At 42.6% G+C, this 26,926-nt stretch overlaps 1 protein-coding gene across 1 annotated transcript in view; it reads right to left on the bottom strand.

The window, feature by feature from the left end:
- Positions 1-1,271: 1,271 nt before the first annotated feature.
- LOC108934142 (neurexin-2-like) overlaps positions 1,272-26,926 on the bottom strand; it is a 91,693-nt gene continuing 66,038 nt past the window's right edge. The window contains exons 4-6 of the mRNA XM_029251120.1: positions 2,262-2,291; positions 1,964-2,005; positions 1,272-1,300 (exon numbers count right to left, since the gene is read on the bottom strand). Of these exons, the coding sequence (XP_029106953.1) occupies positions 1,272-1,300; positions 1,964-2,005; positions 2,262-2,291 (101 nt within the window). The remainder of the gene's footprint in view (positions 1,301-1,963; positions 2,006-2,261; positions 2,292-26,926) is intronic.

Here is a 26,926-nt window from a genome sequence, read left to right as displayed (position 1 = left end):
TGTATCTGTGTGAGTTTTCTCCTGCGATCGTCCTGCCGTGGTCCTGACAGGAGGTGCACTTCTCTTCAGAGGAGAGGAAAGGTTAAGCAGATGCAGAGCCACCCATGACATGCCCTCGAGCCAAGTGACGGACAACAGATGAATGCAGATGTGAGCAGCTGTAAATTTCCCTTTTCTCCCTGTGGAGAGGCAGGGTGTGACAGACAACGCGAATTATTATAATGTGAACGGAAATTTGGAATTCTAGGAGCGTTCGGCTGTCGGTACAGTGTATTATCTGAAACAATCATTAGACCATGCAATGTAAACTATTTAATTTTAATGACTAATAAAAGGCTGTCCTCTACAAAAAAAAAAAAACATGTTACTTCAGAAACATTGGTGTAGACATTCAGCATTGAAAGAACAGTGTAACCTTGCCTCTGCCTGAAGTGCTAATTAATACTTTTTTTTTTTTTTTCCTCTCTCCTCTCCTTGTGACTCAAGTGATTTTACACCAAGCATCTTTGTGGATTTTGGAAGTGTTATACTGTCACTTACCATATGGTGGAAAATCAATCATTACCCGAACACAAATGCTGCAGTTAAATAAGTGTGGTGCAGGTGATCTAAACATAGAATCGGAAACCTAAAAATATAACGTGTTGTTTTTTGTGTGCGTGTGCACAATACACATTTGGACATTTTACCAGCACATTTTTCAGTCTGTGTTCAGATCTTCAGTTTCACTAGAAATAATAGAATACTTTACAGCATGATAAGATTTCTAACAGTCTCAGCATTAAAGCGATTACTCAACATTAAGTCCTTTACATCTATGTTTCACCGTTAAGTTCGCCGAACTAAATAGTGTAAACTGCTTGCCTGACCCTTATCGCTCCATGTCTTTCTGATTTAACTGGAGTTGCGTGCTGAAATACCTTGTGCCATGAGAAAATGCCCTGTCCCTCCATGTCTTGGTTCGAGTGAACATTCATGCGTGTTTCCACAACATTGTGAACAGTCCCCAAGAGAGACATCGTGTTAGCAGTGCATCCGTCACCAGCAATTCACTCCTGAACCACTGTTCATCAAAGATCTACCTCAATGTTTAACTGAGACTACTTCTCAAGCACACATTCAAATACTCAGTTCAGGCTGAGAGATTAGAAATGTCTTTCTGTCATCTTGGTGATGATCTGACATGATTCGGCAAACAGAAAGCGGATTTTTGTGCACCGATACGCTGGAAATGGCAATGACATCTTTTATTTCGGCGAACGCTAGAGCCCTTACTCCTCGTTGTTCTCGAAAAGTGTCACTGAAACAAAGGCAATTCGGACACATTTTAAGAAGCCAAGTGACCCCACCATTCATTACATTGCATGTGGTGCGTCTCAAATTAACAAGTCTGTTGGGACACTTTTAGTCTCAAACAAGGTGTCACCCAACCTAAGGTCACAAATGGAATTCTGAAGTCTTCCGGGGGTTGCATTAAATCAGGGCTGTTTTCAGCCTCACCAAAACTAATCATCATCACATGTTAGTGTCAACCAGCAGAGCTATCAGTCATAACCATCACTGGATCAGCAGGGGAAAAATAAATTTAAAAAAGGGAAAAAGAGAAGCAGTTGAGTTCTCCATGCCTAACAGGTTGAGCTATATGTCTTCAGTTGACTTATGGCTTTTTTTTTTTTTTTTTATTCAGTCTAAAGGCCCTTGTGCAACAAAAAATCAAAGTCAACATCATGTACTTCATAAACCTTTCTTTTGTCAACCATTTTTTTTTTTTTTAAAAAGCTTTCGCATGCCTTTGTCATCCTAACATCTGCCAGACAACAGAGAGCCAAACAATGAGAATGACATCAGAGTACTGAGTGGAGACTCTGTGCATTCTTTATCCTTGCTGCAGACGACACATTCGAGAACTTTTTGGCAGTGACGGGACCAAACCGAAGCAAGAAGGGAGAGCAGAAAGGCGTACCTTCAGTGTAGGCTTTGGAGGTCTGAGAAGAGGGTCCGGGAGCTGGGCCAGAGGACAGGACAAGGGTGGGACGGACAGTGTGGAGGCACACAAAGCACAACGAGATGGCAGGAAGCAGAACCAAAAGAGAGAAATCGAGGAGAGGGAAGGGAAGGGAGGTAAATGGCGAGAAAGAGAAAGAGAGAGAAAGAAGGGGAAGGGATTTCTTTTCAGAATAAGAAGTGATCAGAGAAGGCTGGGAGGAACTGGGAACTGGGCAAGGGTGCTAAAAAAAAAAAGAAAAGTAATGAACCCATACCTTGGCTGTTTAACATCAGGTGCGCCAGACCTTGAAGGAAAGAACAGAAAAAAAAGAAAGAAAGGAAAAAAGAAGGTCATAAAAGGCACGGGAAGAAAAAAAGCATTGTCACAACGTTGGACTGCAGTTTGTGACAGACATCCTGGGGCAGAGAAAGGATGTCAGAGGTCAAATCAAATCAAAAGAAAGAGAGAACCAAAAACGAACAAACACTTCTTGAGTGGGGTGTGGGGGGAAGGAGGGGTAGAAAAAAAAAGCATTTAATTTTGTGCAACTACCAAAGGCGATTGCTCACACAAATGCTTTTTTTCCTAATGGAACACAGACAAAACTGTTTGGCAGATAGAAGCTTTCGGTTCAACTTTGTTTCTGTCCTTTTTCTGAAATTAATTAAAATTTTGTCTGAACACACAAGGTCTCCAAAATAAATAGGACAGCAGTCAAATAAACACAAATGGAACAAAAAAAATATTAATTTCGGTATTGTGTAAAACCCCCTCGCTAAAAGGATGCAGCTGAGTGTTTGCAGGGCAAAAGTGACTGTAGAGCGAGCATCACATCTCCAGAACTGCAGCGATGAAGTCCAAGAGCAGTCGAAAGGGAGGGCAAAAAAAGAAAAGAAAAAAAAAAAAAGACCACCAGAAAAAACAGGAGAGAAGCAGTCAGTAGCACAGGCAGCCCCCACAAAGTGCACATGAATATCCCATGTAACTCAGAATCAATCTTCCCATCAGTTTGCACATTATAATCATACTGCAGCAGCTGTTCAACATGACTGATGCCGCAAAAAACAGAAGAGAGAACGCATCCGAATCTGTGAAATTCCAATACAAGACGGAGCCGCTTGCATCAGTGAGCTGGCGTTGAGACTCTATCAGCAGCTTTTCAAAATCCAGTAAACAGCGAGTCCCATCAGTTGCCTGGAACCCAGTCCGGCTCACAAAAGGACAGCTCCGTAAGTGGCTCTGAGCGCACCCTCGCCAACAAGGCAACGTCACCAGGAACCCGCACACCGCTGAAAAAGCACACTTCCCAACCAAAGTGCCATTTGAAGGATCGGTGTACTCGCACCCAAAAACCAGCTGTGCAACCGAAGGACCGGTGAAGTAGCAACCAAAAACCTTCCCTCAACAGAAACGCAGGCCGCCCAACCAAAGTGCAACCCGTGCGTAAAGGATCAACGCCGCACGTGAGTGGAAAAGCACGTCCGCAACCACTGCGCTGCCTTCGTCGGATGGATTGTTGGGCTTGCAGTTACCAGAAGAAAACACATGATTGATGGTGTTTCCGTATGAGATCAAACACCGCGCGAAGGTGATTCGTAGTTCTACCTGCGGACACAAGTATGATTGAAATAAAATTTAATAACTAGCGCACAACGCAACATGATAATTGTGTTGCATTTCTCTGAAAACATTCAACAGATTCAAATGTTTGCAGCAAATGCAAGACAGCTTCCTTATATATACAGTATATAGTGTATGTATATATATATATATAGAGATATACAGTATATATACATATATTCATATAAAAACCATACACAGCACACGGAGCAGCACAGTTAGTAGCTCTGCTGTCTCACAGCGCCTGGGTGGTGCGAGAGGACGTGGGTTTGATCCCTGATCAGTCTGTGTGAGGATTAGATGTTCTTCCTGTTTCTGCGTGGGTTTCCTCTGGGTGCTCTGGTTTCTTCCCACAGTCCAAAGACATTCTGTTCAGGTTCCCCCATAGTGTGTGAGTGAGTGAGAGAGAGTGTGTGTTCCACTGATGTATGGATGAGTGACCCAGTGTAAGTAGCAGTGTAAGTGACCACGGTGAATAAGGTGTGTGGGCTGATAACACTACATAGAGTTCATTGGAAGTCATTTTGGACAAAAGTGTCCCATAAATAAATAAATGTATATTCAGTATATAGTGCATAAAGAAAGCTTAATAGAGTATATACATCAGCTTCAAATGATATATTACAAATACAGCAGTGTTTGGAGGTGTGTTTAAAATCGGATGAAAACAGGTGTTGTTCCTAGCAAAGTGCACAAAAATCATTACATTTCAGGACCAGAGATTCCCCCCCCCACCGCCAAAAAAAGGAGTGTTCCCATGCCGTACCGCGACCAGAAACGAAAGGTTTAAATGTGTAAAGGTATGAGTTTAAAAATGTATATACCCCAATATGTGGCACTGCTTGGAAGGTGAAGACCTAGTAGGACAAGCCGGGCAGATTCCGTCTTCACTACACGGGCCTCTCTGGCGCGTTAAAGTAAGGAATTCCACTGTCAGAAGCAGAAGAGCCTTTGGATAGAGCTGTGGTCCATGTCTGAGTTGTGTCACCTGAAAAATCCCCAGGGTGTCTCAGCAGCGTAAGAACCTCCCAGGGATACGACGGGCGCCTGGGGGGAGCCTTCAGCCTGTGCTGAGAGCTGTTCGCCATCCAAAGAGCGTTGGCGCTCTCACATGGCACCATATGAGTCACACTGTGACAAAGTGATACCGGCTGACAGTGGCGTCTATCACAGGTCCGCAAACTTGGTAAATACGAGAAGGCAGAGAGAGTAGCCTTCCAGAAAATTACGTGGGTGCCGAGGGTGCAAAGAAAAAATACGTGTTGCAGTGCTTAAGAGCAGATGGAAGGAGATTTACATTTATTCGTTTAGCTGATGCTTTTCTCCAAAGTGACTTATAGCGTTAAGGTCGCAATTATTCATCCATTCATACAGCTGGGTAATTTTACTGGAACAATTTAGAGTAAGAAAGATGCTCAAGGGTACAACAGAAGTGGGATCGAACCAGCAACCTTTGGGTCAAAAGGCAGTAGCTCTACACACTGTGCTGTGTGGCATGTTTTGATTTATTTATTGATTGATTTATTTACTATTTTGCTATACTCAGGTGGCAGTCACAGAAATATACAAGTGTATCAAGGCAAGCATCACTTTAGAAACAAATGGCAAAAGGAAAACTAACCGAGACAACATTCAATATAACTTCAGAGCGGTACATCGTCTATCAGAACCCGCACAGCATGAGCGAAAAATCGAAAAGAATGGAGAAAAAACTGACAAGGAACAAAAAGGAGGGAACCGAAGCTGCGAGAAATTGACAATTTTGGTCGGCAATGTTGAGCTGTCTATACAAGAGTCCAGTTTTGATCAGAATGTACACTCAGATTGAAAGAGACATCATTTTGATGGCTTGATTGATGTGGCTATTTAGGAATAAGATACACAACGTAACTGCGAGCGAACGGCTTCCAAAAATAAGTCTGACACAGATATCTGACAGGTTCACAAAGGCCTGAACATGAGTTGGAAAGCAAACTCAAACTGACAGATGCAACTTCAACAGGCATCTACATGGGAATTCTGCCCTGTACGGAATCCACCCGGAAACTCGGGGATTAAATGTCTCTGGCTACTGGTCAAATAAAAGCACGAGCTCGTTTTTATCTCGGAGAACAGCGGAGCCATTCGCGCTCACATCTCGTTCTTAAAGTATCGAGAGACGCCTTTAACTATTGCGAAGGCTCCGGAGCTGTCCCGGCCCTCCCCTCGGATCGTCTCTCCCACCGAACGGCTAATTTGTATTTCTTCACTGCTCTTCTACACGTTTAAACTTTTCAACTCGTGAAGATGCTTATTATGACCAAGTGATAGCAAAGAGACAAATTACACCGGGCCAACTTGCAGAAATATGCAATCATTTTCTGATGGATTTTTCTGTTATCTACTATGCAAAGAAACCCATCTGGTGTATTTACTGTAAATATTATACCTGTTTCCTCTGAGCTGTGTCAACCCCACGGTTCATTAGGGATTTTATTACGCTCCGAGTGTGTCCGATGGTGCCAGGGCTCCACCGAAGAAAACATGAGCATTATAACTGTCATATATTTCATATACTGCTAAATTATCCAATAATTCGGCAAGCAATGCACAATAAGATCATTCTAAGCATCTTTTTTTTTTTCCCCTCCAAAGTGCAATAGAGCTTTATCCCAAACCTAAGTGCTAAAACTGACTCACCAACAATATTGACTAATCTTGGTGCAGATCGTTAGTTCCAAGTCATGTGGTTTTAAGGAAAGGCGAGACCTGCAAAATAGCTTAGTATGGCAGCATTGTTCCCCATGCTCATTAGTATGGATCCTGAGAAACTGCAGAAGCACCAGCCTGCTCTCCTTCCTCTTTTGTTCCATCCTCCATAATGCTCCCCATTAGAAAGATAACACGGCAATAAAATGATAATGGTGATGCTACATACCAAATTACTATATTCCCTGCTTTCATTGCCAGTTGAGATTAGAACTGAAGGTTGGACTTGTTCACTATTAAAGAAAAAATGAGATTAGAAGCCCACAAATTACAGAAAAAGTAAAGATTATCATGAGGGAAAGAATGAGAGTTAAAAATATTAGGATGAAGTGGGAAAATGGGGATTAGAAGATGCTCAAAGCAAACAATGAGAAGGAGTACTGTGAAACGTTCAGTTAAGAGGGAGCAGGAAGGGATGTGATGGTAATCTTCGGTTTCACTGTCAGAAGAGCAGCAACACTTTGGAACCCATACCCACATGTTTCAGGTCCAACGCCACAGAGCGCGAGAGTTGCATCCGCATTAAGTTGAGGGAGGAGTGCGGTTCACCGGAAGCACGGAACCAAAGCGGAAAGAAATCGGACGGATCCCAGGGAGAAGCCGGCGGGGTGCGAGCACAGCGCTGCTCGGTGGGACCTGGGACCTAGATGGAAGTTCGTTTTCAAGGTAACCTGGACCACAGAAGCCAAATTCGTGTTTTCAATAAAATAAATAAATTAAGTTTGTTTTAAGCAAATCGTGGTCTATTGCGTCATGTGTTTTCCCGCTGTCATAAATCATTATTTGCTCGAGCCACACAAAGCGTAACCTGACTGGAGACACACTCATAGGCACACATCTAGAAACCCTCTAATTCATCATTATTAATCATTTCTTGTTCATCCTTATTAAACAGTGTCTCGTTTTATTTGCATCGAGCCATCGAAAAGGGTAGGTGATTTTTTTTTTTTTTTTTGGTCCCTTAATTATTGTGTTGCCAATTTTGATCAATGGTCATTTAAGCTGTTGTTTGCAGCTGCAGATTGTTCAGTTAATGCAGAAGTGTGACTGGACCTGACAGACAGGGCCTGGGTGGGATGCGTTTAATTAGCCGGGGCCAACTGAACAATCAATGTAAATGAAGCATCACTCCACCACTGAAGAGCTGTGCACCACCTGCCTCGCTCACTCATGCCCAGTCAGGGTGTGGTTTGCCATGTCATGGTCCTCCAACGGAAAGAGAGCCAGAGAGGAGGGAGGGAGTGAGAAAATGAAAGAGGACGAAAGAACATTTGGGCCACGGCACCAGTGCATAAATAACTTATTTATTCCACACTTTTCTCCAAGGCGCCTCACGGTGTAAATGTACCTACCTACTGTATTATTTACCTGTTTATACAGCTGGGTTCTTTACTGGAGCAATTTAGGGTAAGCATCTTACTCAGGGTTACTACAGCTAGGCATGGGATTCAAGCCTGCAACCTTTGTTCCGAAGGCACTGGGTCTAACCGCCGCACTACCCCCCCACCAGCAAAGAGAGAGGGAAAGTGAGAGAGAAACACGGGGAAATGAGAACGTGAGAATAAGAGAGAGAATGGGACAGAGGGAACTGAAGAAAGGAGAACAACCTGGGGGGGGGGGGGGGGGGGGGGGGCAGTGACAGAGAGAGAGAGCAAGAGAGTGAGCGAGCGAGAGAGAGAGAGAGAGAGCATTTAGGCCACAGTACCAGTTCATAAATCATGTGCATAGCCCACAGCAGCACGCTAACCCTAAACCTCTTTACCACACAGAATATACCACGGGAACTATGGGTAGATTTAAATTCAAGCAGCGTTCCTTATTATTCCCAAATTCCGGAAATGCCACAAAGACGGGACATCTAATCTGAGGTGTGGTGCGTGTAATTTTAATTGGCATTACAGTGCTATGAGTCACATAATGATGTTGTTCCCTGTTGTCTAAGTAGTCTGTTAATGAATAAATTATGACATATAGTTTACTTTCAAAGGCGTCTGTCAAGAAAATGCCAACCGTTAGTAGCGGTGCGCAGGACTTCATAAATATTCCCATTTACACGACGAGTCAGAGCTACATATGAGCTGTACACTGTGGTGTTCCTGCTGGTAGCAGCATCGCATTAAGCAGCGTTGCAGTTTTTACTCACTACCTTCATTGTTTAAATGTGTAACAAAAAAAAAAAACTATTGCGGTACACAACAAATTAACATGAACCAAAACAAGCAGAATGAAAGACCGGAGGAAAAAAACGGACTGATTCTTACAAATTATACATTTCTCAATTATTTTAAGGCAAGGGAACATTAAATTGAAGAAACACCTTTTTTTAAATATAGAATTTTATACCTTGATTTAGATATAAAGCATACATATAGGTCGTCTGGTGGCAAAGTGAATAGCACTGCTGTCTCACAGTGCCTGGGTGGTGTGAGAGGACGTGGGTTTGATCTCCGTTCAGTCTCTGCAGAGTTTGCATGTTCTCTCCATGTCTGTGGGTGTTTCCTCTGCGTGCTCTGGTTTCCTCCCACACTCCAAACACATGCTGTTCAGGTAGACTGGTGTGTGAGTGACAGAAAGAGTGCGAGTTCCACTGAAGTATGGGTGAGTGACCCAGTGTAAGTCACCGCGGTGAATACGGCGTGTGGGCCGATAACGCTACGTAGAGTTCGCTGGAAGTCGCTTTGGAGAAAAGCATCTGATAAATAAATGTAAATCTGGTGATATTTTGGAATTTTTTGCTAACTTGTTTGCCAAGCACTGGAACCACACTGATACTCAGTCAGATACACAGACCAGCAATATCACAGTAAACAAGAGAATCCCCCCCCTTCCCCGCCCCACAAAGCACCAGGGTAAACGACCTTGGGACAGGACTACCTAAATCTACCGGAGAAAGCACTTAGCATATCAGACACGCGATCCCACAGGTTAAGATTCTCCTCCTTGGGCACCTTTGTATTTGTGCTGTTGACAGCTCCATGCATATTTCATCCGCAACATGAAGGAGCCGCTGACAAGACGAGCGAGACTGCGGTGGCTTCCAGCACATGGCAATCATCCGCTCCACTGCCGTGAGGCCAGCGAGCAAGACACATTTCTGCTACCGTGACAACCGCAGCAGTGTGAAATTGTCAAAAAGAAGAAAACCGCGAGACACGGGTACAGTTCTGATCGTATGATTATGGGGGGGAAAAAAAAATAAATTCTGTACTACTAATTTCCAGAGTTCAGAACACTTTTGGGCAATTCCAAATCACGTGGATAGATAAACAGCGCGGAGACATTTACAGAGCAAATTGTTAAATGAGTATTAAGTTGTGATTTTCACAGAGTCTGTGGGGAGTGAATTCTCTGCACAAAATGAGAGAGAAATAACAAGAAAGGATAAAGAAAAAATATTATTCATCCATTTCACTGTGAGGCATAATGAATTTTTGTTATCGGAAATAATTCTCATATTCTTTTTTTTTTTTTTTTTTTAAATTTCTTAAAGGGAAACTTGAATAAATCTAGATTACAGCCTCATTGCAAACCCCACCTGGATGGGAGGCTTGGAAAACGAATGGCTGCGTGGATTAAACTCGGAACATGAGCGCCGCAGGAGCATCTCTGAGGTGTAATACAGGCAGAGAATTTTAAGAGAGATATAAAGAACAAATTAAAAATAATAAAGTTACACAAGTACACAGTAGCAGGGACGTAATTACTGGGAGCAATGAAGTCTGCAGGAAAGAGTCAAACGCTATGATGGACTCGCCTCCGGGCCACGGCGCTTCTGGCTCGACATGATGAGATGGGCCTTTGGTCGGAGACAAAGGGTAACGAGGGGGAGTTTGCTCTTCTGATTGCGGTAAGAAGGTCGTTCCACCATTGAGCGGTGGGCCCACGAAGGCTGGGCGAGAGAGGTGCGGACAAGAGGGGGCTACAATAATGCCGATATCGACGGGCTAAATTATACATCGAGCCGCATCATGGACCTATCGGTGTTGCGCTTCATCTACCTCGGTGGTTTTTCTTGGGTGAAATCACAGCAGGCTTCGGGGAATCTGCGTTTGGTGCCCATGTACCGTAGCGGAACGTGCGGCGAAAGGCGGAGGGAACGCAGTCGACGCCGGGCTGCGCCGCAGCCCATCGTACGAGTGTGATGGTGCCAAGTTTCCCGAAAACACCAATCACCTGTAACAAGCTGACATCTTACTGGTCTTGGTAGCACCCTTGGACTTGTTTTTTTTTTTTGTCTTTTTTATTGACCAATCAGGTGCCATTACAGAGAAGACTTAATTAAAGCCAATTCATAAAGGTTCACCATGGACCAAAGGAAACTCCCCGAAATTGGCTTGGAGATAAATAGGCCAGCTGATGAGTAATTTAGGTAGAAATGGTGCCGGCAGTCCCAGCAGAACACACACACACACAGGTAGCTGCTTCCGCTCAAAGCACCATCTCACACGCTCTCAGCCATCGGCAGGACTCCTTTGGTAAATTACATTTTTGGAAACTTGTCAAGTAGCACAGAATTTGGGTTATTGATGTGTGACAGTAATTTTTTTTTCCAGTTCAAATTTCACCAGAGCATCTCTAGTTTGCCTGTGCCCTGGAGCAAGGCACTAATGGTGCTTAAACTTAAGTCCCCCCCCCCCCCAACCCCCGACTCCCCCATCTCCCTTCACCCAGCTTTGTTGATTTTGCTGGTTTCTGGCCGCCTATCACAAAAATCTCACTCAGCCACATTCAGCTCCGCTCGAAAAGCATGTTCTGTGAGCTCTATTTTGTTCTGGATGTCCACTGACCCCAGAAATATTCTTACAAGTCCAGTCCAAAGTCCTTTGCCCCCAAGATTTGTCAAAGCCACAACTTATATTTGCAGTATGAAGAATGAAAAATGATGCATTTCCGTGTTTCTAAGTTAAAGCAACAACTCTTGGTCTGCCCCATACCTTCTACTTGCAGTTTCAGGTTTGCTGCTATACAAATATCGCTATATATATATATATATATATAGTTTCATTGCTGCACCAGTAGCTAGCAATACCTTTTTACATTATGCTTTAAAAGCGGAGGGAAGCTCAGCTGTTCACTATTTGGAAAATCAGTGACGGCCGGGTTACCGAGTTTGATGCAATCAAATTTAATTTGCCTAGTATGATACAATCAAACTAGGTAAATGAAATGGTAGCAGATCAATAGAGTCATTCAAAAATACGGTTTGCTCTCTACTGGGAGGAAAGCACTTGAGGCACATGTGAGGTACAATTTAATGGATATAGTGCCCTCAACTATCAAAAAAACCCAAGTATTGATCCTTAACGCGATGAAGGTCTCATCACTCTTTGATTGGCTCGGTGAGTCTCAAGGTAAAGAGACTCTCACACCAGAAAGAGCATCCGAGTGACACCCATGGAGACATAAAACACCTTGTGGGACTTGAGACAATTGACCTGTTAACTCCACGATGCAAATGCGTGTTGACGGCACAAACCTGGTGAGCGCCATTCATCGCAAAGCACTCAGCCTTGTGGCGGATTTGTCAGGCAGTTTGCCATGTGTCTACCTCCATATCCCCTGATATAACAGGTTGACCTTGTTGAAAGCACACTTGACCCAGCTTGGCTCGTGTTTTTTCTATCACTGTTACACTCACCACAATGAGAAGTGACACAGTGTTTTGTGTTCCTGACTCCACCGGCATGGCCGAGGATTGACCTGACTGGAATGGCATAAAGAATGAAGCCCTTGTACCCCCAAGAGCTACCGCCTTTGGATCTGAAGGTTGGAGGTTCGGTTCCCCACCTCCGGCTGTAGTACCCTTGAGCAAGGTATTTACCCTAAATTGCACCAGTAAAACTTCCCAGCTGTATAAATGGGTAAATAATTAACAAGAGAAAAAAAAACTTTGTAGGAAGGCTATCAGGATTCATCTGTCCTGTGTTTTATGCACCTACTTGAGCGATGAACATCCTGCGCATCAAGTGGAAAGTAAACTAGGTTTACTTTAGAATCATATGTCCGCAGCCACGTCTTTCTCCAAACGTAATGTACAAGCTGTATTCTTGCTGAGATGTACGTCGCTTTGGACAAAAGCATCTGCTAACTGAATAAATGTAAATAATTAAGCGGCTTAACATTATAAGCTGCTTTGGAGAAAAGCATCAGCTAAATAAATGGAAATGCTGTCATTCTCTAAAGTTTACAATAACGTAAAACACTAGTGCTTTCATTGTGTTCCTTGCTGAGCGTTATTTTAATAGTTTTGACTCTATATATAGAGATTTTAAGTGATGCCTCTGATATCTTGACAAACCCCTTGTTTACAGACAATTACTTACAGTAAAATACAGTGACATGAATAAGAGTGTCTGCAAGAAGCCTGTATGAGAAAAAGGCACCTTACAGTAAACACACTGTATCAGACACTGACATATTAATAAAACAATCTCAACGACCTAAATTTATTTCAAATAGAGTGATTTGAACTGACAGTGATATTCTCCATCAGAAATTAATAAATGTGTGGGGGACTTAGGGGAGTGTGGAGGTGCTCAAATTTCAGTTATCAACCTTTGCTCATCCCTTTTATCTTTGTACTCGTGGACATTTGTCGGGACTCAGCATTCAGAGGTCGTTCGCCTTGCGGTCTAATGACAGCCTTGGGAAAAGCACATCAACACGAGAACCAAGGACCTTCTGGATAAGTGCTGCGGTCAACAGTAATGACTACCTTCGATAGACAATCTGGATGAAGGTTCTTCAGCCGAACCTCCTATTTCATTTCATAATTAGCATTAATCAAGAAATATTCTTACAAGTACAGGCAAAATAAACACGGCACTGTGACAGGATCCTTCCTGCTTCCTTAACCACTTCAAAACAGTGTAATGTGCATCTCCGCCACCTGACATCCCTACATTCTTCATGCTAATAAGGGCAAACGCCCCCCTCCCCTACCCTCCCCTCCCTTTAAAAAGTATGTTATTTGGGCTCAGAAATAACTGGAAACCCTCATGAAAGCCACAGATGAAATGTGACTTCATGGCCCAGCAACTGCAAATGCTCTGCTTCCTCTTGTGTTATGGCATCCCATTCATTTCGCAGGATTCCAATATGACGATCATGTATCATGTTTTGTTAATTACTGAACGCTGCCTTCGAAATCAGTGAAAAATGAAGCAACTGCCCATAATTCTTTCCTCTTCATTATACACAGAGAAGGGTGAAAAATGAACGGAGCTGGTTGTTAAGGAGTTGCGAAGAAAGCGACGGGGCCACTTTGCCAGAATAAAGCGAACACCGGAACAGCTTGGAAAACCAAACAGAGCGGTCCGGGCCATCGATGTTGCACTCATAAGGCATTAATTATATCAGTCACTTCCATGTAACTGTGCAATTTCCGCATGCGGCTTTTCCCAGGGCTACAGGAAGCAATTTGAATTCATCCAATTTTGGCTCAATTCCACATTTCACATTTATGTATGTAAAATATCTACATGCAAAAAAGGGCTCATTTTAAAATGCAACAATCTCAAAAATTAAGTTTCTTAGATTCACATCTGCACCAGTTTTGCAGTCAGCAAATATTACACTAATACAGCTTCTCGTGGAAATTAAAGCTCGCATAACCTTTTCCAAGTAATATGTGTAACAATATTCATTGTATAACCAGTATGAATGTCCACACATCATTCCTGCCCCCAAGTTATATTTAGCATTTGCTGACCTTTTTCGGAGGATAAAAGCCTTAAACCATTTAAAAACAAGATCTCAGCCGCTCTCCATTTAATCATTTATTGGCCGAACGCACACATTTTATTATTTCGTTGCTTCGGAGAGGCTTTTTTGCCCATTTACACAGTGAGGTATTTCGCTGAAGCAATTCGTATTAAGTACCTTTGTGGAGGGTACAGAAACAGAGCCATTTCTGGAACTTAAATCCACAACCTTAGGGATACCGACCCATGACCTTTGACCCCTGTGCTACCAGGAGCCACTGCAGTGACTTGTCCTGATAGAGGGATCCCAAGGAGTTCTGTTTCAATTTCCCAGCATGACGTAACGCACCGAATCACACCGTGACACGCTCGGTGTGTGAACAATCCTCGAGAACGCTGCAAGGAGGCGAGGGGGCGGCCGACCCCGCCGGTACGTCCGAAATGACCCTGTCGCCGCAGCTTGCAACCTCAGCACAGCGGGCTTCCTCGTCTCATTTTATATTCCCCAAGAAGAGTACAGCGGTAATTACCGAAATGAATAAAGAGCTGGGGTAACACAATAAATCGGCCGCATCATGAGAAGCGGGAGAGAAACCGTTGATCACGAGAAAATTAAATGGCAGTCAACCTTGTAAACAGTTATTTCAGCAATGTTTAACACAATGAGGTGCTCTGCTGTGAAATGGCTCTTTACATCTATTGACAATCATATTTTATGTTCAACAACTTTTGAGAGAAAAGATCCTGGAAGGATCTGACAGGGAATGGGCAGGAGATTTTTTATATTATATATGTGCATATATATATATATTATATATATATACACACACACACACACACACACAGTGTATATATCTTTTTTGTGGTCGAAATATAGAATTACTGTACTGAATCACTCCAGCACCGAGCTAAATCGCTTTACTGCTTTCATGAATTATTTCCATTCTTGATGTGGAATGCATCTTCTTTTGGCACTTTTCAAGAGAAATGACGAAACGAAGAAAAATACCAACAGGGAAAAAAGAAAGCTTCCCACAAATATGTATTTTCTTTTCAATCTGCCGCACCTCAACAGATCCATTTTTCTGAAAGCCACTTGACGTTTTGAGGCCTTCTCTAGACATGCGTTTGAAACAGTGCGCCCTCTCTGTGTTGCCATGGCAACGGGCTCCTCCGTTTCCTCCTGCACGATGTCAGCCATATTGGGCCGGCTACAAAACATTACTCTGCCGCTCCCCCCACCCTACACACACACACACACACACACACACACACACACACACACTCTTCTCTTTGCAGCAAGCTATTAAATTCACCACTGAACATTCTCATTACATCACTGTTCTAATGAATCATTCTCCAAGCAAATATCAGGAAGGGTTTGCCTTTGGGACAAGGTTATACAATTTACAAATAAGTACAATAGGAATTTGGTTATGGCATTTTGAAAACATCTTCTCTTTGTGGCATCCCATAGAAAAATGGGAAAAAAAGGTGACCAAGAGACAGAAGACAGTGTGCGCAATTTATAACTGTAAAAATACATTGTACATGTGCCACAATCTATGACAAATACTCTGATCACCTTATTGCGCCACAGCCGTTGCTGAGCAAACCACAGGAAAATGCAGAAACACGCTTTTCATTTCATAATACAGGTGACCAATTCAAAAATACTCTTTTTTTGGAAGGAGAGGGTTCATATCTGCAGACTGCACATAATATTAGCCATATGCTAGGTTTTAAAATCGATGCAAATCCTCTCAAATCAGTATCAATGTAGACGAAAAACGGCTGTGTCACCTTGGCCTGTGTCTGAATTGAAGACACCGAATCCTCGCATTTTTGTACGACAGTAACTAACCTCCTGTGGGTGATGCGTTACAATTTCTATAGAGCTGACACCTTTGCCAGGGGCAACTCATAATGGTGGATAATTTACTAAGATGAACTAATTTATTCAGCAGGGTATTCTTACCGCGTTAATTCCGGGCGAGTTAGGCTGTGCAGCGGGAGTAGGATTCAAACCCAGGACCTTGTAGCCCTGGTGGTTGGAGCCATACTGCAGACGTGGAATCGTACAGATGCCGCCTCTAACGCTTTTTAAACGGAAGATGATTTAGTTGGGAATTAGGCATGTCGAGCGCAACGCTGGACAGAGCAACGGACACCGGATTCAAAGAGCCAGCATTTTTTACTGCCTCCCGATATTTCTTTCGGCTTCCGCAGAACAGCCGTTCTCCGGTAGATCGAAACGGCGCTCTGCTCTTCGGGAACTATCGGTGCTCCCTGACACTTTTCCCCCGGAATTCAGGGCAGATCATTTGAGAGGCTAGGAGAGCGAAGTGAGCAACGCCACCGCTCAGATCATCAGGGAAGCATCTCAATAATGCAGTCAGAGCAGCTGTTCCAAACAAAAGCTGACAGCTCGCATTACGCCACAGCAGCATTATTTAAGTCTCATGTAGGGAATAGAGGTCAAGTAAATCGAAAAGTAATTTGCAATTTAGCTACACTATATACTATTCACACAAAATCACAAAATATAAACTAATAGTCTTTATTCCCTCTTGAAGGAAATAATAAAGGCAGCAGGAAGAGCAGAGCCGCTGCTTTGCTGCTGAAGGACATGGGTTTGATTCCCAGTTTCTGCTGGAAGACCCAAGATCAAGCCTCTTACAATGAACTGTTCGGGGGAAAAAAAAAAAAAATATCCAGCTGCATAGATGGGTAAATAGTATGCAAATGTAATTTTGTTTGCGAGAGTCAGAGAAGTTTAAAGAAAAAAACAGAAGAATAATTGTACTTATACAAGAAACAGCAAATCTATTCTTGCATTAAACATGGTATTAAAGAGTATTTTAAGAAATTCCTCTATTTAAATTTAACAAAATAATCAAGTCATAAAAACAGCAGGTGGTTACAGCTATTACAGTGTACTCAGTGGACATGGGTTTGAGTCCCAAACTTGCCTAATGATAATAATTTTTTCTAATAATGTAATTAAATCCTTGACCACAGTACGTAACTGATACAGAATAAATATCCTGCTGTATAAATACGTAAATCACTAAGTAACCTAATATAAAAGCCTTGCATTGTGACGTAAATGAATAAATAACAAAGGTGATATATTGCATTAAAAGAAAGTTCCCGCAGCCCAGTTGGAACCAGTGTTATATTTTCAAGATGCTACGCTTAACTTTCAGATAACAAGGTACTAGAGAGAGCAACTAAAATGGCTTATGAAAATACATACCCTTGTTTCATAAAGTGATGCAGTACTACAAACAGCAGATATTATTATTATTATTATAATACTTACAATTATTTACTCATTTATACAAAAGGGTAATTTTCAGTGGAGTTACTTAAATCATAAACCAGCTCTAATAGCACTAATAGCCTTACAAGGAAATTAAATGAAGCTTTAAAGAAAAACATCTTTAATATTGCAATCGGACATCTAACGTCACTTATTTCAAATGGTGCTCATTACCTCTATTGGTATATTGTGCATGAGCTTCACAGAGTGAAAAGCATAGTGATCTTGTGACCTCTCTTTACACGATAAAAACTTGTCGACCAAATGATAAGTGTCTTTACCCCCTGTATACCTTATCTCACACCCTGTGCTTCCGGAATAGGCTCTGAACTTCCGCAGTCCAGCACTGGACAAGTAGTTACTGATAAGATGGATGGATGAAAATGTAACAATAAAGACAAGCTACGAATAATTTGTTAGAAATATTAAATATTGTGGTGTTTTGTCATTCAGAAAAATGCCTAATTTTTATTTAAATTGCAGGTTAGATATTTTTGTCCAGGAACTGATTTTTGCTTCCCCTCTTACAAATAATGCTCGTTCATCCGCTTCAAAAACAGGTATTTTCTCAAAGGGGTTGTTTCACGGGAAAAAATAACCGTGTGATGCGAAGAACAGGTGCGTTTTAACAGTGCATTGAAACAGGCACTTTGTTTCACATTTTACCTTAAAGCTCAAAAGTAATGAAAACTCACCTCTTTCTCCCAGTTTGTATGCGGTCAACATTAGACACCAAAAAAAGGCTTCTGTGAGTCACAAGAGCAGGGCGCGTGGTACCTGAAGACTCACCCAAAGGGTTCCACTTCCAGTCAAATTAAATGCAAGGCTGACGTCTGGACGTTAGCTTTAACAAACACAGCTAATCCCAAATTGACTGAAAGGAAAGTTTATTAAATCACTGAAATAATTCCCAGTGTCTGTCTAAAATAAAGATATAGTTACAAATGTAGTTACAAATAGGTCGTTGCTATCGATCCCGTGACCATGGAGAAAAAAAACAGCAATTCTATAAATGCCGATATGGTGTTCTGATGGACGGTATAATATAGAAAAGGAACGAAAATAAAATTGTGCATGATATAATTACCAAAACGTAGCTCTGTTGTGTTGGCGCTTTTTTCATTAGATGTGAACATCTTACTGTTAAGGTTTAATTTCTCCTTACGTTCATAATAAGAGGGGAAAAAGCAACTTTCCAATAAGAGAATCAAGGGATTAAATTAAATCTTAAACTTAAATATCTTAAATAACTCATTATTTAACTTCAATAAACTCATAATAATTAATACAGCCACTTTATAAAATAATTAAAATTGTAACGCAGATAATTTTCCTCACAGGGACTCGAAAACAGAGATTCAGCCACAAGAAAGTAAAGCCAAAAAAGGGACGTATGTTCATTCCAGAATCACTTTATGTCTAATCCTTGAGATGTTTCCAGCTACAGGTTGGTTTTCACATTCTTTTAAATCATTAACGAAACTAAAAATCAATGTATTTTTCCAAAGCCGACACCCAACCTGCAGGGGGCGCTGCGTCACCCAGTGATCCTCGCTCCCCTTCGCTGCTTTTTTCTATGACGTCACTCGGGCTTACAAGAGTTGGGGTTAAATCTGATGCCCCCACTATACGGCGTCCTGTCTGAGCCAGTCGGGTCTAACGTGTCCCCCGCCGCATGTCGCCGGGAGTTGCGTCCCCACCCCCTTCCGCTACGTGGGGCCGACCTGCCGCCCAGCCTCTGCAACTCAGGTTTATATCCTTCCGCCGTGTGACCAAGTGGAGCTACATCGGGGACATTTTTCCTAGAGCCCCTCTAGACTGGCTAATGCAACAGGGACGATGCCTGGACACCCCCCCACCCACCCACCAGCCTACAGCGACTATAACCGGCTTCCCTGGCTGCTACTCCTCCTCCTCCGCCCCCCTCCACGCTCCTTCGTTCTCCTCCGTCTCCTGCTGTGCTCCCGCTTTGCATCCCCTCGCTGAACGTCACCCTCTCTCGACGTGGGCGCCTGCCTCTCCTCCTCCTCCTCCCCCCACTTTGCTCACCTCCTTATTTGTCTTTCTTCTCAAACCATCCATTTCTTCTGCCTTGTTCTCCAGCTCCCTTCAGCACCTCTCCTCTTCCTCACCCTTTCTGCTGTGAGGTTCTTCCTCCCTCCTGTACATGTCAGGCAGCTGAGGGAGAGGATGCTGCTCCTCTTAATTACTAATACTATTAATCAGCACGGTAAGCTCAATTAGAGCCCTTTTCTACCTTCCACCGCTGTCCTCCACCTGACTTCTTCTCGTCCTCTTTCTACTGTCCTCCCGTCTCTCTCTCCTCCTCTTTCTTCTCGCTCTTTTTTGTGCCACTTTGGTATTCTGCCCTGGGGGACTCATACACTCATCGATATATGGTAATGTTATGCATATTAAACTGCTGATAATATGTATAAACATAACTGTGTGTTAATTGTGAATGAGCAATAAAAATGACCCTTCAGTCAGACATCAGTCACCGTTTAAGCGTCTCCGACCCATTTTATTCCCCTCCTCGCTCTGCCCTTCTCGTCCATCTCGCTCTCCTTTCCCTCCTGCTGAAAAACAAAAACGAGCCGAACTTCTCGCCCGTGTCCTTCAGCGCCGTCTCCCCCTCGTCCTCTTTCACTCTCCGACACCATCCCGTCCCTCTTCCTTCCTCCCTCCGAGTGCACCGACGCTCGTCATTGCTCCCGTCACTCTGGCCGATATGAGGAAAGGACGCCGTTCGCGTTAATTACTGCTGGTTCGTAATAAATTACTTTTCACTGCTCGTTTCCATTACCGTGGTGATACCTGTTGAATCCTTTTTCCCTTCTCCAGTCTTTCAGCCGACCTACCCTGCTGCTCTCCTCCTTTCGCTCTTTCGGCTAAATTAATAACCTGGTCTGACAGTCTTATATTCACCATTATAAGTTCAGAAATGCTACATTACCACTCATACGACTGTAAGCTATTTGTCATAAAAATGATTCTTCAGTCAGGCACAGATCATGCGCTGCCACATGATCCACGATGTCCCCTCTTCCCGTGTTTTCCTGAGCCCATCGCAATCTCTGCCCTTTGCTGCGCTCTTTTCAACTTTTTCCTGAGCGCTCTCTGCCATGTCATCGCCTTCTTCTTCACACCTCCATCACCCCCACTGTGCATTTCCCAACCCCCCCCTCGCTACATCTGGCCTACAGACACAGGTGAACTTCTATTGTGTGCAATGTCTTCTGGTGTTTGAGCTCAAGTGAACGGATGCCGATATAGTCCAGGTCAGTGCGACACCAGGAGGAATATATCAGTCACTGTGATGTAATTCAGAGGACTTGTATTTATTTTTATTTATTTTTTTTAGGGGGCGCGGTGACACAGCGGGTTTGGCTAGGTCCTGCACACCGGCGGGTATGGGATGCAAGTCCTGCTTGGGGTGCCTTGCGATGGACTGCCAGGTTTGATCCCCACCTTGGGCTGTAGTACCCTTGAGCAAGGTGCTTACCCTAAAATTACTACAGTAAAAAAAAAGCTGTATAAATGAGTGTATTGTAAGCTTGTAACTGTAAAAGCTGTAACCTGAACATTGTGAGTTGCTTTGGAGAAAAGCATCAACTAAATTTATTATTATTATTATTATTATTATTATTATTATTACTGACCTATAAATATAAACCTTTACTTAAAAGGGTTACATTGTGTTGCATTCCTCCAGGCTAAAGTGCTATTCATAAGCAGATACAAAAATAGCTGAAGCTGAATTTGATGAAGAGGAAGAGACAGGAGTGACTTGTTTGTTGAAGGTCCCTGCTGGAAAAAAGAAAAAGAAAAAAAAACACGACATGTGGATCCATTCCTAAACGGCTCCTCGGTTTGTTCAGTTTAAAGCTTTCACTATTCTGAGCCTCACCATAACTCATACACTGAGTTCGCTGTTCAGAATTTCTAACCATTTTTATAAAGCCACATGAGAGGAAGTCGTCTATTTTCACTTCATAGCTGCCACTTGCTGACTGGTTTATTAGTTACAGCGGAACATCCAGCTGTCAGCTTTGTTTAACGCGAATAAGATACTTGTTGAGATGTAGATTGAGGTTCAGACCGACGCAAAACCCGCTCGTTCCACACAAGTCCATGTTAACTGTAATCATGACGAAAGGCAAGGCCACGGAAAACATGGTACATTTACTTGCAAGAAGGATCAGTCTCCAATACACAATTTGTACAGTAACTAGATGCACAAAAACAAATTGCACAGACCATGTAACACATTCTCAGAATTATCATAACATGATCAATTATTTATTGATCTTTCTTGTAATCTGTGACCCCATCATACAACTACAGCACAAACTTTGAGCCAGGGGTTTTAAAAACCTACACATAGACAACTATACGTTGTTTAAATCAGCATGAAGTGGGAAACTCTGTTGCTTCGACAAACTTTAAAATAATATTTGTCAGATGTTTCTCTCCAAAGCGACTTCCAGTGAACTCTGACTATAATGTTATGAGCCCACACACCTTATTCACCACAGTGGCTTACACTGCTAGATACACTACTTACCAAGAGTCATTCATCCATACATCAGTGGAAAACACACACACACACACACACACACACACACACACACACACACACACAGTCACTCAGACACTATGGGTGAACCTGAAGTGCATGTCTTTGGAGTGTGGGAGGAAACCAGAGCACATGGAGGAAACCCAGGCAGACAAGGGGAGAACATGCAAACTCCACACACAGTAAGCAAAGTTCGAATCCACGTCCTCTCGCACCACCCAGGCACTGTGACAGAGGCACTAGTCGCTGTGGCACCGTGCCGCCTGCATGACCAAACTAAAACCTGAGATGTGAAACCTACTGAACAGGAGAGAAATATTTGCAGCACTGTATTAATCCCTCAAGGCACAAGGGAAAACAAAAGAGGAGACAAAAAGAACTTAATGAATAGGCCATTGTTTTAAGCCGAGCCTCATATTTCCAGAAGAAGATCCCGTATCCTTCCTGAACAGGAAGAGGATCCCAAGCATGGGAATGCCAGTGTCCCTGGCAACCACGCGGCGACGCCTTGAGACTTGTACGCAACGGTGCCAAGAGCAGCCCTCCCATTTCAGGACCTCTGTGGCTAACTGGCGCTTGTCCCTTCTCCCCCAGCAGGCTGTCGCAGACATGGCAGACGAACACGCCGGAACCTGCAGAGGTGGGAAATGCAACAGCCTCTCTCACTGTACCATGGTCCGAGACTGAAAAGTGTGGTTTTGCCAGATTTGGAAATTGTATTGCAGTATATTGAGCTCTGGGATGTAGGTGAGGTCAAAATATAGAAGTGAGATCACATGCTGGTTTAGGAGAAACATGGGAATTGTGATGGAGCAATTAATGTATATTACATTTACATTTATTTTATTTATCAGACACTTTTCTCCAAAGCGACTTCCAGTGAACTCTATGTAGGGTTATCAACCCACACCTTATTCACTGCAGTGACTTACACTGCTAGATACACTACTTACACTGGGTCACTCATCCATACATCAGTGGAACACACACACTCTCTCTCACACAATGGGTGAACCTGAACAGCATGTCTTTGGACTGTGGGAGGAAACCAGAGCACATGCAAACTCCACACAGACTGAGTGGGGATCGAACCCACGTCCTCTCGCACCACCCTGGCGTTGTGAGACAGCGGCGTATATTAAAGGAGCTTAGTGTCATCAGAAGAAAAACTGATACATTTCTGTAAGGACCAGCTACTTTTTCCAGCTCATTTATTTAAACTTTTCTCTCATACTGCATCCTACATTCATTTTTGTACATAACTATATTTTGTATCAGGTACTAGTATAATTTGTTTTTTCCTCATACAATGTCATACAGTTCATCATAGGGATGTTGTCAACTTCTTTCCTATCGTACCGTTCCCTTAATATATTAGCTTCAAAGGAAATACTTTTCAGATGGGAAATGTTGAATACGCTCGATGTACTGAAGAGATAAGTGAAGATACAGTCAAAGAAGGAGCTTAATCTATATGCAGCCATAATGATGTGAATGTGTATTAAAGTGTCCTGGTTTTGTGGCAGTTTTTAAAAAAAAAAAAAAAAATTTACAAACTTCACACAGTACCATAAATTCAGCACAAAATTAAAGTCCAACAACTGCCAGGGCCACAGAGGACAAGGAAAAAATCCTTTCTGTAGTCGAACAACGCTAATAAGACAACATCTATTAATATCTTGGCTACTTTGCATGCAATTTGCTGTTGCGGCACCTGGTGAAAAGGCGGAAAAATCCCTTTTAATTCAAAGCCACCTCAACCTCTCTTTCCTGTGGCCATCCTGTCGTTTCGCTTCATTACACCAGATTCAATGTGCAGTCGCTATATACACCAGTTGCTTATGTATAAACAACGGCTGGACCTTCAGCGGGAGATATGCACAAATTTCAAATTCCAGTCACGTAGGAGAGGATTACTCAGATTTTGTTTATATGCTGCAAAACCCATAAAATCTCTCTGCGGAGCTGCTGTATTATCCATCTTTCTTTCCTTTATGACATGTGCATGTGAAAACTATCCATAAAATTCATGTATGTTTAATATTACTTTTCGCATAGCTGCAGATTTTTCTCGCTCTCAATCTGCTCGTGCGTCTGAGGAATGCTGGGAAGAAATGTGGATTATGTGTCTGAGCACTACATACCTGAACGCGCCAGTGGTGGATGACTGAGTGGGGACAGTTTGCATGATGTTGACCGTAAAGGTGTTAACACTCGTCCGCCGATGCTCTCGTGCACATCCATGGACAAGACGGCATTCTGACAAACACCGCAAATAATTGAGCAAACGTAGGACTGCCGCAGCAAGCATATCCTTCACACCAGACAATGATAATGAAGCAGATCCCATTATCATCGTGATGTCTAAATGTGTTTTTGTACAATATGAGGGCATCTGGCCATGTAGCGTAATCACAGCAGCAGATGCCAATGTTATGGTCTTCACAATGTGTTACTGGATGTCCATATGTGTGTTTGTGTTTTTGTGCGTGTGCACGCTTCTATGTGTATGTGTGCGCGTGTGTGTGTGTGCGCGCGCGCGCGCGCGCACGCTCGCACGCTGTACGTTCATGCAGCCTCAACTCCTACTCTTATCTTGCATTGCCAGGCTGGCTCCGTTCAGGAAAAACATCAAAGAGCCCCCAGCTGTCACTCAGTGTGCCACGCTTCCTCTGCAAATATCACGGTGGCCAGAAACACACCGGCCTGGCCTTGTCTGCATGCCAATAATGGAAAGGGATGCGGAGCCCATAATCTCCTGGCACCAACAGCTCGACGCTGCAAATTCACCTGCTCTCCTCCACTTGAGGAGCCTAGTGGAATTCTCAACAGCTCTTGTGCTTGCATTTGCTTCTTTTTCTCCGGGATACAGATGCCGTTTCAGTCGTCACATATCTGGAGCGTAAGACCGAGAAAATATAAAACATGTCTGCGTTTAAAATGACTTCAGTGAGCCTGTTTCACACTTTACGCAACGACATGCTGATTTGGACCTATGTGAAAAAACTCAAATACTATAACTGACACCGGGCACGAATTAAGAGCTGAAGAACCTTTTTTCAAGTTTGTTGAAAAATGTTAAGCTGCATTGTCATACGTACACTTTGTTAACACTTGTGAATGCAGTCAGAATCCACAAAATGACTTGAAATACTTTACATCATGTAACACAGCTAGTTGCCAGTCATGATCATGAACTATTAGACACTTAGACTGCTCACGTTATACAAAATAATAAAGATGGTTAAACGAATGGCGTGCTCTTTATACAAGTAGACCTTTTTCTCTGTGCAACTTCAAAGGGTGCATTATGTTGGCTCTTGGTTTGCCAAAAAAGTGTGGTGCGTTATGTCAAAGTGTGGGCAAATTACACAGATATTCTTGTGGCAGGAACAAAAACTAGTATATGGCTCCCATATTTTACTTGCGTGCTAGGAGAAAGCATTGTGAATGTTCAGCATGCCTTCGGTCCATTTCAATTTAAAATCACCCCATTTGGGTTGCACTACACTTCGAAGACATTCCAGTGACTAACTGTGGGGGTGGTGGGGTTTGCAGGTTTGACCCATTTACAATTTTAAAAGGTCTGATGGGATGATGGATAAAAATCCTACTTCTTAATTCTGACTCAGAACACTGTGTACAATAGTTCAGCAAGCAGACGATCGAAGCCTTGGTTATAAAGTCTGAACAGAACTGGCTGAATGTCTGGAGCTGACAGCTTCCTTTACACACAGCATTCTCATCTCATTCACTCTTTGGTAAGACAAAGCCGAGGTCTTAGATTAAATCCGGAGCCACAATTGTGATTCCAGGAACTTGTTACAAAATGTTCTATCAGCTGCAAATGTATAAACTTTCACAACGTACAATTCTTTCAGACAAGAAGTGTTATATAAAGAAAACGCATGAGCTGAGAGGAGTTAAAATGCACTTTCTACACTGGGCCATCTGTTTAATTAACTGACGCCGAGATGTAAAGCACAGATTTTAATCAAGTGCCTCAAGGAGAATGAATATTAAAACTGCAAACATATATGACATCAACTCTTGAGAAACAACTACTGCTACAAATTATATGACATTGTATATTAAATTATTAACAGATGAGTAAAGGTATTATATTGTACAATACGTAGAAATGAAATAGTGACGTATGTCCGTGTGAATGTACTGTAAGTGTAAACAGGTAAAAAAGGAACAAAAAAGGCATGGAGAGGACAATCCAGCTGCCTTTAGTATGATGTGACGTGTCCTAAACTATCAAAGCTGATGAAGGCCCTTCCTTATCACACGGTAAATTAATATGACACCCATAACAGATGCATAGGCGTGACTGTATGAGTTGTATGGCTTTAGCATTACAGGACAATAAATGTAATCCAAAATCTCTTCTGTCAGTTTTTCATACATTACATGCTATAACATTCAGACTACTGCATGTTTCATCCTCTGAATAATAGATGTGACACTTATGCATTTCTTTTTACTACAATGCATGCATTATGATGCACATTTTTACAAACTGTAAACACTTATTACGGAAAATGATCAAACAGAAAAGACCTTCCATGTATATATTTTTTGCAATATATTCTACTTCCCTCAAGAGATAGATACATGGTATTAACATATTCCTAAAGAAATTAAACTCTGCTCACTATTTTATAATCAAATTTATAACCAGGCTGGAATTTTTATTCAGCAAGCATAGTGTTTTTCATTGGTATTCCAGTCAAATTAAACCACCTTAATTTTAATAAGCCACAATGAGCATTGATTTGGTCTGTTGCCTCTAATAAGGTCTTTAACAAGGTGTAAAACCCCTTTGGTAACCAGAAGAGAGCACTGATCCTTCTCCAGCAGAGTGCAGGATATTACTGCCATGGCTTGTGAAACATGTACAATATCAGGCCTAGCCTTTTGAAAAATTACCAATGTTATATACAAGAGGGCGTAGGAAA

This window comes from Scleropages formosus, chromosome 4 (genome assembly GCF_900964775.1).
Source record: "Scleropages formosus chromosome 4, fSclFor1.1, whole genome shotgun sequence".
Taxonomy (NCBI): domain Eukaryota; kingdom Metazoa; phylum Chordata; class Actinopteri; order Osteoglossiformes; family Osteoglossidae; genus Scleropages; species Scleropages formosus.
This window is presented reverse-complemented; position numbering and strand designations above follow the sequence as displayed.